At 38.2% G+C, this 16,129-nt stretch overlaps 2 protein-coding genes across 2 annotated transcripts in view; both read right to left on the reverse strand.

The window, feature by feature from the left end:
• The window catches only part of ttn.2 (titin, tandem duplicate 2), a 174,867-nt gene that overhangs the window by 130,109 nt on the left and 28,629 nt on the right, over positions 1–16,129 (reverse strand). The window contains 6 exon segments of the mRNA XM_056465825.1: positions 52–330; positions 434–715; positions 813–1,091; positions 1,183–1,464; positions 1,729–2,292; positions 2,426–2,704. Of these exon segments, the coding sequence (XP_056321800.1) occupies positions 52–330; positions 434–715; positions 813–1,091; positions 1,183–1,464; positions 1,729–2,292; positions 2,426–2,704 (1,965 nt within the window).
• On the reverse strand, positions 7,540–14,521 carry LOC130235286 (titin-like). Its single transcript, XM_056465826.1, has one exon. The coding sequence runs from the start codon at positions 14,431–14,433 to the stop codon at positions 8,461–8,463; it is 5,973 nt and encodes a 1,990-aa protein (XP_056321801.1). The 5' UTR covers positions 14,434–14,521; the 3' UTR covers positions 7,540–8,460.

Below are 16,129 nucleotides of genomic sequence, written 5' to 3' on the forward strand. Positions count from 1 at the left end.
ATGCACGAACACAAACAAAAAGACAAGATGATTAAAAAAAATAGCACTAACCAAGAACATTGATTGAACAAGAACACTGCTCTTTTCCAACTCGATTGGATACTTCAACTTTGTATTCACTGCTATCTCCTCTCTCTGCTGAGAGGATTTTCAAGACTGCCACATTGTCTTTGAAAGAGATTTTGTACTTTCGACCCCCTGCCATCTCTTTGCCATCTTTAAACCATTTTACTTTGAGATCTGGACTTCCTGAAACTTTGCACTCAAGAGTTGCAGAGTCACCTGCAGTCACACTGATGCTTGGGGGTTTCTCAACAAATCTAGCTGGTTCTTTAACAAAAATGGAAATCATTAACATGCCAATCAGATATTGGTGAAGAATAATAATAATAAAGTATTTCATAATAAAACACTATTAAAAATAAATTCTAACCTTGAACTGATACAGTGGCCTCACATTTTTGTTTTCCAGCTTCATTTTCAGCTTGACAAGTATATTTGCCACCATAGTTAATGGCCACATTGGAAATTGCTAAAATAGCAATGTTGTTATCAAAGGTTGTGGTGATATTAGGATCATCATCTCTGACTATCTCTGTATCTTTAAACCACTGAACTGTGATAGGAGCAGAACCCTTAATTGTTCCTTGCAGTTTTACAGCACTGCCTAAAACTGCTGTGGTGTTCTCAACCTTCTTTACAAAGGATGGTGGGTCTGCATGAAAAAAGGCATATTCATTTACACATTAAATAAAATAATATCAGCAACAACTAAATAATTAGTTTAGCCTATTAACATTGACTGTACTAACCTTTAAGTTTGGCCACTGCTTTTGTAGTTATTTTACCAACATCATTGGAAATGCAGCACTGGTAATCTCCAACATCAGCACTTTCAAATAATTTGATTTCCAAATATGCAGCTGTGTCCTTTGAGACAATATTGTACTTTGTGTCAGATGATACTGGGTTTTTATCTTTAAACCAGGTTATTTCAAAAGGAGCAGTGCCTGTCATTTCACATTCAAGATGGGCAGTGCACCCTTTGACTACTTCCACCATCCGCAGCTCCTTTTTAAAGGCAGGTGGTTCTAAGAACAATAAATGCAATAAGATTGAAGCTGATCTTTCCATTTAAATACAATGATCAACAAGAAAGATTGTAAGAATCCTGCGCATTACCTTTTACAGTAACTTGAGAGCTGCAGCTTTCACAGCCAGCCTCATTCATCACTTCACAAGTGTAATTTCCACTGTCAGACTCAGACAAGTCAATAATTTCAAGAGTGGCTTGATTGGTTTTGAAGGTGATCTTGTGTTTTTCTGAAGAGTTTAGTGGTTTGTCATTTAAAAACCAGGTCACGTGGAGTTCTGGTGATCCTTTGACAGTGCATGACAGACGTGATGACATTCCTTGCTTCCATAAGATCTTAGGTTCTAGCCTTTTAACAAAGACTGGAGGTTCTAATGATTAAAATGTAACAGGGAAAAGATAGTTTGATATGTTTGCAAGAAAAATATAAGTTAAAAAATAAACAACCTAAAAAAGCTGCAACACAGCTTATATGACAATCAAGAGCAGCATCAACTGATGCTTAAGATTTGTCTGTCACCACTGGCTCAGCAAAATTAATACAAATCTGCTCACACAGACAAAAATTAATACCCTATCATACAGATTTGTTTCAAATACTGCATTTACCAAGGGTATTAATTTCAGAGTCTTACCTTGTACTGTCACACTAGAAGAGCAACTGCTGCTTCCTGCTTCATTGGCAGCAGTGCAGGTATATGTGCCTGTATCTTTGAGTTTGGACTTCTGAATATCAAGACAGGCTATTTTCTCCTCAAATGCTAGTTTACAATCCATTGTAGTATGGAGTTTCTTGCCATCTCTCATCCAAACGATGGAAACACCAGTGTCTTCATCTACCTGACACTCAAGACGTAGTGGGTTTCCCACAGCAACAGTGGTAGACTTAAAGCTCTTCACAAAGTTGGGTTTATCTACAACCCTCAGTTCAGTGCAGCATGTTGCTGTACCGACACTGTTTGAAGCTTTGCACAGGTATGTGCCTTGATCACTGTGCTGTAGATTTAAAATTTCAAGAAGATAACGGTTCTTGTCAGAGGACTCTCTGTAGTGGTCATCAAGTGAAATGGCAATATTGTCTTTATGCCAGACAACATTCATTGGTTCAGAACCAGAAATAACACATTGAAATTTTGCCTGCTTGCCAACAAATAAAGTCATCGAATCAGGCTTTGATACAAATTCTGGTTGGAAAAGCTCTATAAAAAGAACATACCAGTAAGAAGATATCAATAACTTTGTCAAAAGAGTGTCACAAAAATATCAGATCAACCCCAGATTTGAATATTTCAAGAAGTCCAACAGCCGATAAGAAATTTAGATTTTTCTTACCTGTCACAGTTAGTTTAGCAGAGCAGCTATCACTTCCATGGCGGTTAGAAGCTTTGCAGGTATATTCTCCACTGTCAGCGACTGCCGGGCTAAAGACCTCCAGAGATGATGTGTGGTGTCGGCTGATAATCCTGCATTTTTCACTGTGCCTGAGCTCAGTACCAGATTTGAACCACTTGAAGGTCACACCAGGAGCCTCCTCAATCTCACATTCGAACTTTGCAGGACTGCCAACATTCACCTCCAGATTCTGAATTCTCTGCCTAAAAACAGGTGGCACTAAATAGTGCACACAGACAAAAAATAAGTTAAGTACATTATTCTTAACATGTTTACTGACAAGCAATGAGCATGAGCATGAAAAGCAGAAACCACTGATTGGCACTTTCAAACACCTGAAATGACCTATAAAAATATTTAGCAGGAAGTTAAGAATTTAGCAGGTTAAATGTATCCTTTTAAATATATTATTAGCCATTAATCATTTTTATGGCCATTGTGTTTTCAGAAAGTGCCAATTTTTTTGTGGTTGAAAGAGTGGGTAAAGAAAAACATTCCAGGAGTGACTTTGAAGAGTGATGGTGATCTCGCTATGAGAGAGAAAAACACTCAATGAAGTGAAATAATGACTTGACATCCCAGCATGCATAGAGACAACATCAAGAATGAGGTTCTTGGTGACCGATGATACCAAACAATAACTGACTAATTCATAAACAATTCTCAGTGATGAACAAAATAAAAAAGTGAAACTACTGCAGAAGTGAAAAAGATGACAAATGTTGGAATGAAACTGAATAATCCAGCAGGTTAAGAGTTGATGTGAAAAATGTGAAGACATGCTAACATTTCAGATATGTGAAAATGGTGGCAAAATCCACAAAGAGGAAAACATGAAGATATCTTCAAATGATAGACAGTGTTAAGTAAAGTCACTTTATAATAAAATTTTTAGTAATATTCTTTTAATTTTTTAAGCAATTAAAGACTTTACTTTTAAGGGAAAGTAATGTGCGTCGTGTTTTTTGTAAAGATTAAGACTCTAATATATTTATTTTAAAAGTAACTTTACCCAACACTGATAATAGGTGTGGAGATATTGAGAATGCGTGTCTGATGAAGCGTTTCCATTTTAGCTATGGACAGAGTTAGTCATGTGGGATGGGATGACAAAATATTCCCATAATTCCAACCTCTTGGGACCACAGTGAGGTGGGATGATGTAGAGGTCTTGCCAGCTTCACCTACAGCTTCACAGGTATATTCTCCTTCATGATCCTTCATTACCTTGGTGATTACTAGTGTGTACGTGTCATGTTCTTTAGAACACTTGAACTCTTTGCCAGATTTAATACATTTTCCATTAAAAAGCCAATTTACTTTCTTTACGTATCGAATAATCAATGAAAATTTAGCTTCTGAATGTTCCTCTGTTTCAATATCCTCCAAAGAGTTTTCAAAAACTGGGTATCCCTCTTTAACTCCTTCTTTCTCTAATTTCATAATTGCTTCAGTTATGTATTCCTCCTTTTCCTCTCTCTGAAAGGCGATTTCAGTGGATCGTTCAATTGGAACAGGTCCTAAAACAAGCTCACTTGTCATACTTGCAGCACCTTTTACTGTCACAGATCTGGTTTCCTGTTGCTCAACTTGAATGGACTGTTGAATCTCAATTTTTGATTCACTTGCTATCTGAATTGACTCTTGCACAAAAGCTTGCTCTTTAGCGGTCACAGATTGAAAAGATGTTTTGGTTTCAGTTTTCACAGTTGCTGACTGAGACGTTGGAGATGTGAAAGGCTCCACGTTTTCTGAGAGCCTCACCATTTCCACCACAGGTGAAAGCATTTCTTTTGTAGAAGCCTTTGTAACCTGTAGTCTTTGGGGCCTATCAATTTGTATTGTGCCTGGCTGCTCTGAGGTCAGAATGTGTTGCTCTCGATAGACAATAGAGTAGAAAGCAGCTTGAAGTTCACTTCTGAGATCAGCAGTCTGAGGATACTCACCTTCAAAAGCAATTGTAATTTCAAGTGGAGCACTTGCACTTGTAATAAGATAAGTGAACATGAGATATTTGGGTTCTTTCCTTTCTTTTACCTCAAGAATTTCTACAACTCCCAGACTCTCCACAAAATCAGCCAGGATCAATGGCTGGTCAAGAGCGACGGCAGTTGCAAGTGTACTTTTTAACTGGTGCTTAATGTCTAATGAATGTGATTTAGGAGGAGAAACAACAAAAGTGAGCTCTTTGGGTAAAGTCCGGCTCTCTCTTGACTCTGACACTAAAAGCGTACCCATTTTCTGCTCACTGACAACTGCTGTGGTTGTTTCAGATTTTGTAATATCCTGAGATAGCTCACCTTTAATAACACGCTTTTCCTCCATTAACACTGACTGCCTAACAGACTGACCTTCCTGAATTTGAAGTGCAAAGTCTTGTTCAGTGGCCTCAAGGGCAATGCTACTCTCCGTTGAGATAGCCTTTTCCTCAACATAAATTAATTCAGATGGTATTTTTGGTTCAACTTTGATATTAGACACAAATTTCTCAATTGACTCTATGCTCTCTGAGTGTCCCTCTTCTATATCCTGACTCTCAGACACAGATGGCACATGTACAATATTCCAGTGATCTTCTTTCTGAACTAAGGCACGCTGCTGTTTAACGTCGCTTACAAAAGGAGTTTCCTTTGGCAAAGGCACTGGTGTTGAAATGACTTGAAGAATACTTTCAGGTTTGGGCTCTTTTCTGATTTCAGGCTGCACACCTGTAACAGACACAGCGAGATCTTTGCAATAATCTGCAGTATGCTCTATTTTCTCCTCTGTGCTTGCAGCATGATGCCGAGCTTTTTCTTGCTTTTGTACTGCAATCTGTTCATCTGGCTTTTCCATTGAGATTATCCCTTCTTTCGTCAACAAATTTTCTGAATGAACTGCCTGAAGATGCAAAGGGGCAGCCGCTGCCTTGCCAGGCTGAATAGAAAGCTCTGTTACTTGTCCTGAAAACTCTGAGGACTCCTCACATGTCACTGTCTGCTGTAAATCCACTGACACTCTATGCTTAAGTAGAGGACTTTTTTGAGCATCTGCTTTCTCTGGGCTTGGTTTCTCACTGCTGAACCTGCCTTCAACTGGAAGAATATCTTGATCTGTGATGACCTGCAAATGTTGAACTTGTTCTTCTTCTCTCTGGGGTTGCACTGAAATTGCACTGTCTAAACCTGGAATCAAACTTGACCGATCAGCTTGGAGCAGATGCTTTTCCTCAGCAACAAGAGCTGATTTAAGGACACTGTCTTTCACTGGAGATGCAGTCTCCACACCTGGTTTCTGCACTGATAAGCTCTCTTCCTTAGATAAGGTCTGAGCAGTCTCACTAACTGAAAGGACAACCGGTTTGTGTGGTTCTTTCTTCACTGATGTCTGAAATGTTGGTTCTTGTTTTGATAGTTCTTTAGAGTGACCCTCTGTAAACTGTTGTTTCTCTGATGAAACTGCACTGTAAAGAATTTTAACCCCCTCTTTAACTTGATAACCCTTTTCTTGCTGAGTATGGGGTATAACATCTGAATGTTCTTTAACAATTGGAAGCTTTGTCTCAACTTGGTGACTTGATAATGGATATTTGGGCTCAGAAGATGCCTTTATCTGTTCTGTTTCTTTAGTGGATAATGGCTCTGCTTTGACAATCGTCAGTGGAGTTACACTCTCAGTTATGGCAGACATTACTTGCGACGGGTGCTCTTTGGCAATTTGTATCTCTGTAACCTCAGGACTTTTGATTCGTTCAAAGTGCTGTTCTGTGAAGCCTTGGCTTTCTTGAACTGCTGAGGTCATAGTGGCCATTTGGAGCTGTCTCAAAGGAGTTGCTACCACTGGTTCTGGGCGGGCTTGAGCTGATATTACTCTCTCCTGCACTTCATGAGACTGCAGCAGAGCAGCTTGATGCGTCACCTGCTCTTTGTGCATGGTTGCAATGGAAACATCCAAGTCATGCAGTGTATCAACCTGCTCACTCTCTACCATTTGCCTGTCTTCAGTACCAATGGTGTAAATTACCTGATGGTCTCCCTGCAAACTAGCTCCTGCCTGTCCAGGCAGGCTAACACTATACAAACGAGATTCGGTGGCTTCCTCTTTCATTGACACCTTGTAACTTTTCTGTTCTTGAACTAATTGTTGTTTATGAAACACAGAGACTTTTTTGTGGAATACTATTAACTCAGCACTGCAGCTTGCCTCCCCAAAAGGATTGACAGCCTTGCATGTGTAGAGTCCACTGTCTCTCTGTTGAATATTACTCATAATAAGGAAGCCAGAGTCTTCTGCATTGCATACAACAGAACAGGTCTGGCTTGACTTAATTTGAGAATTGCCCTTAAACCACTGAACATCAGGAAATGGTGTACCAGTAACTTTATACTGAAATTTCACCTCGCTACCTTCCACACACTGAACAGGTTGGATTTGTGTAGTAAAGCATGGAGGTTGTCCTGGAATTTTAAACATTTTTTCCACCCACTTTTCTGCTGCTGATAACTGACTCAGTTCTACCTTTAATATTGTCTTGCAGGTGGTCTGGCCAAATCTATTACTTGCGGTACAGGAATACTCTCCCTCATAATCTTTTTTGACTTTTGTTATTATTAAAGAGTACTCATCTCTCTCCTCTACAAACATATAAATTGATGATGAAGTGATAGCTTTTCCATTGTGAAACCACTGAACCTTTGGCTTTGGAAAACCAGATACTGTGACAGTAAACCTAACCGACTCTCCAATGGTAACTTCAGCAGGTGTTAGCTTTGACTCAAATACAGGTTTCTCTCTTTTTCTTTCCAAAGAACTAGAAAAACGTTTTTGCTCTGGCTTAAGTTCAAGTGTTTTTGATTTTTCAGGCAAATGCAGTGATGTGCTGTAGGTTTCTTCTTCTTCTTCGGTCTTCACAGTCAAACTAGAAAATTCTGTGTGAAAATAATGGGATTAAAGACTTCTCCAAAATATTGTCATAAACTGCAAGAAAGATAAACATGATTATCAGTCAGTACTAATCAAGAACTGGAAATAATGCCCCTTAGACTAAGAAATAATGCTAGAACAAGAGTAAACAGTTTAATTTAGAATTTTTTTTATTTTTTCATGTACACAGTAATACAATAAATGAGCAGAATACAATTACATTTATAATAAATTTAAAGCACACCCATTCACACTTTTCTTAGTTAATTTCTATACCTAAAAGTTTGACTAACTGACCTAAAATATTATCCCAAAATAAACAAGAAAATTGAGAATACATCAATGACAATTTTCACATTGTCTTTTTAATCTTAAATACATAATTTTCACTTTTATTTACAACCTATTAAATCTTCAACCCATTTACCACTACCTTTAGAAAAACAAGATCAAACTATACAACACAAATGTTAAATAACTCGCTGCTGTTTTACTAATTCTTTAAATTATGAACTTGAGCAAGAAAAATCCAGTTTTTTTTTTTCAAACAAAATCCAATCAAAGTATTGACATTTTTTGTAATCTTTTTACTACTGATGAAAACTACTGATCCCTATTTTGCTGAAACAAAAAAAAAAAAAAAATGAAATTGTGGTAGTGTACTAGGATTTTTTTTTGGAACGGACACATTTTGTAATGAAATATTACATTTCCTTCTATCAACAATTCAATGTTTTCAAGCACAGTTTTGAATAATTGAAACTATTAATTTTTAATGCATGCCCAGTGTAGATTTCAAGCCAATATTTTCAAGTTTCTTAAATTCCTAAATTTCTAATATCAATATTTATGTTTCCTATAACATGACTTTTTCTTTGTTCTGTAATGTTACATACACTGAAATCAATATTTGATTCAATAACACAGATTGAATAAATTTCTATACACAATTTCACAATAATTTACAACTGTAATACATAGAAAAATAATGTACTGCATCTATTCAAAGTAAACAAGAGAACAAATCTGTCTGTCAATTGATTCATAAACTGCATGTTTAAACTGCTGTCATTTTAAAAAACCTTTAAAAATGAAATTGTTTCAGTGCAACCAGCTTTGTTTTGGATAATACATTTGAATTCACCAGCATCACTTTGAGTTACATTTGTTATAAGCAGATTAAAATGTCCTGATGCTTTTTCTTGGATAATATATCTTGAATTGTTTACTGGAGCACCATCTTTGTACCACTCCGCAGTAGGATTTGGTTTACCGCTCACTAAACACTGAAGCATCACGGGAGTACCTACAGCTGCAGTGATATTTTGTAGTGGGATTATACATTTTGGGGAGATTTCAGTTACCTGAAAATTAAAGCTACATGTGTTTGTTGATTTGCCTTTGAATTCGATTTTTTCATCTTTCGAGGGTTCTGCAAAAACATCAAAATTAATACTAACATATTTTTCTCCCTGTTCACTTGTCTCATTATCAGTAACAGCAACCAGCCTGACTGCTTTTTGAGATTCATCTGATTCCTGCTGAAACTCAAATTCAAGTTCTATCTCTGATGTCTGTTCTCCATCAAACGATGAATTCCCAACAACCAAGTCAAATTTTTGAGGCTGAACTTTTGCACTGCCAAGTGAAACTGCTGTTAGTTCTCTTCCCCTTGTCTTACCGGAGAATGACTGTGGATTCATAACCATAAGCGAGGCCCTGCAAAGTGTTTCACCAACAACATTAATGGCTCTGCAGGTATATATGCCACTGTCATGTGTGTTGGCTTTAAGAATCTTCAGGAAATGATTATCACCATCTGAACTACAGATATACTTTTTCTTATCCAAAGGAATCTTCATATTACCTTTATACCATGACACTATTGGTGAGGGAATGCCCATTAAAGAACATTCAAACATTACACTTGTGTTTTCAGGAGTTTCAATGTCATAAATAGGATTTATGAAACGTGGTGGCATTTCTGTAACTTCAAAAGCTATTTTTAAATCATCACTTTCTTGAGTAATAAAATCCACAGCTCCTTCCTCAAACATGCTTGGCAGAACATCAAGAGAAATGATCATACTTTTGTTATCCGCTGTATACTCCGGAATGGTGACAATTTTTACTTGTTTCTCAAACTCTTTCACCTCGTTTTCATCTAACTCAACCTCCAACAAGATCTCTTGAGGAGATGGAGATCTTGATGGATCCTCATCCTCCTCTACATCAAACTCTATTACATGCTGATGCGTAACAGCTGGAGGGGGCAGCATTTGCCTAGCTTCCTGAGATATCACAACAACCAAAGCAACGCTTTTTGCCTCACCAACATAATTAAAAGCCTCACAGATATATTCCCCTTGGTCAGCTTTTGTGACATTCCTAATTTCTAGGGCAATGTTATCGCCATCCCTTTCAATACTAGTCCTTCCACCTGCCTCAAGCTCAGTTTTGTTTCTAAACCATTTTACTTCGGGAGTGGGAAGTCCAAATACTTCAGCACAGAACTGTAAGGTATCACCTTCAAAAACTCTTCTTTTGGTAAGTGGCTTAAGGAATGCTGGAGGTATTCCCTGAACCTTTTCCTGAAGTGTTCCCAAACCTAGTGAAGCACGTCCCTCTGGAAGAATCATACCTTCATCAATAGTAAACACAGGGGGGGTTGTTTCAACACCCTCATCATCTGGAGAACTGAGAAACTTAGCTCGTGAATAAAAACTTTCACTAGAGCTAGCTGTGGGTCTCTTATGTTCCACAGGAGAAAATGGATACTCGGGAGGTGTCATGACACCACCTGGAGTCTCTGAGGGTGTATGAAAGGATGCAGGTGACTTCTGAACTTGGGAAATTTCTGTGGACGAAGCCGGTGTATAGAAACGTTCTATTTCGACCATTTCCTCACTGAATGTGCTACCTACTTCAATAGACATTTCTGATTCTGGTGACAAAGATCTACCCCAATCCGTTGGTAAGTTATAATAGTCATAAACAGCACTAAATGTTACTTCTTCTTCTACAAGTTTCGGAACACCAGCAGCTTCAATCCTAGCAGATTTTTTCTGTTGCGTTTGCTGCCTCTGTGGTGGACATTCTGACAAAGTGTAATCTGAAATTCGGTCAACCTCAATTCTTGGTTTTACACTAACTGGTTTTGCATTATCTGAAGCCTCCATCTTATCATGCTTTATAGCAAGTGGACTGGCGTGATCTTGTGGTATGTCCTCAGCTTCTGTTCTTTGATCACTAATGACACCCATTTTTACTGGCTTGTTTGTTTCAACCATATGTACCTTGGTTTCTAACATGGCAGCTTCTTGATCAGTGATGTCACTTTGCCTAGCCCATGTCTCATCCTCTATATCTCTTTGCTCAGCAGTGCTACCCAAAACTGTTTTTGGACTAACAGAACTGTCTTTTGGGTTCATTTTTACTGGTAATATAGCCTGAGGCCTGACTAATGTAGGCGATTGCTGAACCTCTTTAACATTTGCCAAGGAAACAAAATGTTGTGAGTCAAATAATTTTGATTCTATGGAAGGCATTCTCAACTCTGATTTTTTTTCTGAAGTGTATTCTGTACTATCCAGAGCAGCCTCTGTAAAATCTGGTTGAGGGAAGGCTTTAGCAGTAGTCAAAGTAGGATTTTTCCCATCCTCCTGAGATAGAGTTGAAATTGTTTGTTCTTTTTCATATTGTTCAGGCTCAAAAGCAAACTCTGGAATATCTTCAACAGGGAAAGAGGACCCATCATTTGATTTTGCTGCTGGCTCAACAGGCTCATGTACAAATGTTTCTGGTGCTTCAAATGCTTGTTTTAATCTTGATACTTTAACCTCTGCTGCAGACGACTGCAAGCCACACCCTGTTATTACAGGCATGTCTAAATCTGGTCTCTTAATGCGTTTAAGCTTAGAAGCATCTGTGTGTGGATTATGGGGTTCATGGATTTTGCTAATATCTTGAAATTTAGCAGGTGTCACTGAATGATCATATTCAACATCCTCACTTCCGATAACAATATCTGATGCGATGACCGAACTTAATAAAGGCTTTGTTTTAACACTGTCCTTTTCAAAAGATAATGCAAGAGATTTTGACTGGCTGTCCACATCTGACATTGCAATGGATGAAAATCCAGAGTCTAAAGTTGCAGAATCAAAAGACACATCAGAAAAACTTTCAATGTGTCCAAGTTTGTTAGAAGCAATGCACCTATATATTCCAGCATCAAGACACGTGAAATTGTAAATGTAAAGTCTGTAACTTTTGTCTTGTACCTCAAATCTATATTTCCTGGAATTAAGATCAAGGCAAACATCATCATGGAACCAGGTGGCTTCAGGAGTTGGATGGCCTGTTATGATACACTCAAGAATAGCAGTCCGACCCTCTGATGAACTAATGTTCTCTAGCTCTCTAACAATCTGAGGAGGCTCACAACCATTTTCAAAAGAAAATGTAAACTTGTGCTTCATGGTTTGAGGATCGGCATCATCAACGGGAGATTCTGAGGTTTGTTCAACAGGCCCAAATGTGCATTTAGCCTCATTAAGAGTATCTAGCACAGGAGTTGGAGCAGTAATTCTAATCTCAACTGGTGAAGTGTGAATAAATGAGCCTGAAGTTTGTGGTATGTGTATGACTGCCTGAGGTACCTGCAATGTGTATTTGCTATCAATCGCAGGTGTCATTAGGGACTTAAGTTCTTCGTCTATTAATTCTTCTTCAGTGAATACAGACACACTTGTTACTTTAACTTCTTGGGGAGATCCAATCTCTATCACTGAATGTACATCTTCGGTTACTTTAAAGCTGCAACATGTACTTGCTTTTCCATGTTTATTTGCAATATTACAAGTCAACACACCTTGGTGGTCAATGGTGGGATAATAAATGGTCAATGTCGATGAATTTGCTTTGGTGCGAACATCAAAATCAGGGTCTCTCATTATCAAATGCCCATCTTTAAGCCATGAAACAGATGGCTGTGGATCTCCCTGGAATTGGCAGTTTAGTTCAGTCATCTCACCTCTCTTTACCTCAACTTCTGGCCTTAATGTCACCACAAAGGCAGGTGCTCCTGGTTTTACTACACTTGAAGACATTTTCCCTGTGGTTGGAACTACACTGGGGATTTGTTTTTTTGGGACGGTTACCTGTGGCTCTGTTATGCCATGTTCCTGTCTAGACATTGGCACATCTTTTACATCACCGTGAAGATGTGGATTTGCATCCTCAAGGGACAAATATTGTTTTATAATACCTCCAGAAACCTCTGTATTGATTTTATTATCCACAGACCCATCAGGATTTGTATATGAGAGAATGTTTCCTTTTGGTAAAACTGTAGATTTTGTCTCAGTTGTTGTCTCAGGTGTTACAACAGAAGATTGCAAATGCTCTGCAATGGCCCAATTTGATTCCAATTCACTTTCTTCTTGCTCAATTGGAATGTCTTGTTGCCAATTTTTAATGCGCTTTGCAAGAGCCTCCTCCTCACTGACAAAATAGTCACTTTCAGTCCGTAACCTCTCACTGTCAGCCTCAGAAATATTTTGCTTATGCATTTTGGACCTATCAGCTGCATAAGACTGAGGTGAAACATCACTAAAGAACCTCTCCTTTGCCGTTCCCTGTGGTGACTCTCTTTGCATCCCCAACTCAACATCTTTATATGCTGTGCTTTCTAAAGGACTCTCAGTAACACCACCCCATTCAGGATCGAGTTCAACAGCCTGTCCTTGCTCAGTCAAAACATCTTGTTGCCATTTCATTATACGTTGGGCCAATGCTTCTTTTTCACTGACATGGTCACTCTCACTTTTTAATTCATTTATTCTTTCTCGTGATAAATGTAACTCACTCTCACTAGACCGTTCACGTGAACGTCTTTCTTTAAACGGAGATCTTGAAGTCTTCGTGAATGTGGGTTCTCTTTGTGCTTTGAAAGCAACTCCTTCATCTTTCTGAACTTTACCAAAAGATTCATGAGAATGAGAGGCATTTTGAGCAACAGACTCAGCCTGATCAACCTGAACATCTTGTTGCCATTTTTGAACACGTTGAGCTAAGAACTGATCATCACTCTCCAAGCGATCACCCTTTAAGTTTTTCTCAAGTATGTTCTCCACAGACACAGATCTCTTTTCCAGTTTATGTACAGCAGCCTTTTTATGGTCATGTTGTAGACCATTATCAGCAAGTAATTGTTCCTCCTTTAACTGCAAAGCCTTTGTTTTTGAAGACAACACAAATGGTTCCTTTGCCTTGGCCTGTGCTTCTTCATCCCACTGGACATCCTGTTGCCATTGTTGAATGCGTTTGGCTAAGAACTGATCCTCACTTTCTAGGCACTCACTCTCCAAGTTTTTCTCAAGGATATTTTCCACAGACATAGCTCTCTGCTCTAATTTATGCACAGGGATTGTTTTACCTTCATCACCAAAAAATATTTCTTTCATTGGCTTCACTGCCTTGGTTCTTGAAGACTCTTTTTCTTGTGACTCCTCATGTGACACACTTTTCTCTTTTGCATTGCTTGCTTGTTTTGAAGCTTCTCCTGCTTCCAACCACTGCAACACAAACGGTTCTTTGGCCTTGGTCTGTGCCTCTTCATCCCACTGATTAAGACTAGCTTCATCTTTGCACACTAAAACGTCATATTCTATTTCCTTTTCTGAATCCTCTTTAGATGTGATACTTTGATCTATTCTTGCATCAGAAACATCAACCTGAATGTCTTTTCTTAAAGTTTCTACAGCAGGAAGTTCACCCTTCATCATTCGTAGTGCTCTAGATCTTGACTGGGGTTCAAAGGAATGCCTGGCTTTTCGTTCTGTTGATTGGGAGCCAATTCCAGTAATTCTCTCCAGTCGGCTTTGATAATCTGCTAAATCTCTACCACTTTCAGTTTGCTCACCAGGGCGAATAACATGTTGAATTTCAGGCAACGTAGATGGCTTGACTCTGAGTCTCTCAACATAATCAGTATAACAAGGCTCACTTGTAACTGATTCTACTTCAAACTCAGATGAAGACATTGTAGATATAGAAAGTCTCTTTTTCTTTTGACAGCCTTTTGCAAGAGGCTGAGTTTTGCTTTAACTTCTCCATGTAGACTTTCTGTGTCACTAAATCTGTCGCTGTACCTATCACTACAGCGGTCACTGAATTTATCACTAAATCTATCACTATATCGGTCACGTCCTGTGAATCTGTCGCAGTATATATCACTGTACCGATCACTGAACCTCTCGTATCTCTCATACATTGGAGTAGGAGAGCGTGCACGTTCAGATGCAGTCTCAAACTTCATATCTTTTTCTGGTGTTCTTGATGGAGATGAGGTTCTAAAATACATTGTGCGATATAAAGTGCTTTTTGATTTATGACGCCCCTTGGTTGGCCCTTTACTTGTTTTATCAAAAGGAGAGCCGACACATCTTAGATCAACTCTAAATTTCCTTTCTTTTGTAGAATCAGCTAATGAATCTGAGCTTGAGTGGGCTTTGCTTGAAGATCTAGAATGGCTAAAATAAGTAACATCTTGCTCTTCCCTCAATGAAACAAGAAGTGATGCTGTGGTCTCAGCAGATCCTTCAGTGTTAATGGCCATGACTTTGTAACTACCTGAATCTTTTTCCTTAATTCCTTCAATTGTTAAACTGGTTGCGTGCATATGCAGTTTATTAACTGTATATATTTTACGATGATGCTCCTTTTGTATCTGCCTGTTATTATGAAACCACAATATTGTTGGAGGTGGCATTGCAATAAGCCTGCACTTAAAAGCTGCAGTGTCACCTTCCACAACAGACTGAAATTTTAACTTTTTTGTGAAGGAGGGTTTGATGTTTTCAGATGGGGCTACAAGACCTTGATCTAAACCTTCTTCTGGGTCTGAAAATGCACCACACTGCGGTCCTCCACTTTCTGTGACTTCAGCTCCTTCATTATAAAACAACTCTGGAAAAAAGGGAGACAAATTTCAACAAAATGCCCAGTTTGCTAAAGAGACTTAATTATATTTCAAATGGAATATTAATAGATATATTAAAGCATGCATCAAGTCACAAAGCCATAAAAAACAAATTCACTCACCATATTTGTTCGAATAAACGCAACCCTTGAGTCTTTATTAAAGATTCTGACACGAAAATCGCTTGATGTTTTGTTCCTTCTTCTGTGGACAGTTCTTCAAGGCATAAATTTCTTTTCAAAGCATTAATATGTATCCCAATAATACTGATCTGGTTCGCAAAAGAGTCTCTTGTATGTTTAACTTGGTAGATGTATATCCTAAAATATTCCTTACCTGACTTGCAGAATGATGAATAAACGCCCTTTCTAATCCTTAGAATGACGAAAATCTTTCATACATATAGAGAAAAGTCACTCTCTATTGATAAAAACAAGAATGTGGTCATTAAAACAGCTCTAGAATTTTTTTGAGAAGGCGTTTATTCGAACTAATACAGTTTACATATATAACCATGTTATTTTAAAAAGCAAACAACATTAATCACATACCGCTATCTGCAAGCCAGTCTAAGAAATATTTGCAGGAAGGTGTTCCAGATGCAAGAAACATAAGAAACAATTAAAAGATGTGGCTAATTCCATATCTTTTAAAATGTAATTTCCTGTTGTCTGGAACTTTTAAAGAACAAACATCCTGCACCTTTTATTTCTAGAAACAACCAAGAAGTACCAAATCCTTCATGCTTTTCAAGGGGA

This window comes from Danio aesculapii, chromosome 9, assembly GCF_903798145.1.
Source record: "Danio aesculapii chromosome 9, fDanAes4.1, whole genome shotgun sequence".
Lineage (NCBI taxonomy): Eukaryota > Metazoa > Chordata > Actinopteri > Cypriniformes > Danionidae > Danio > Danio aesculapii.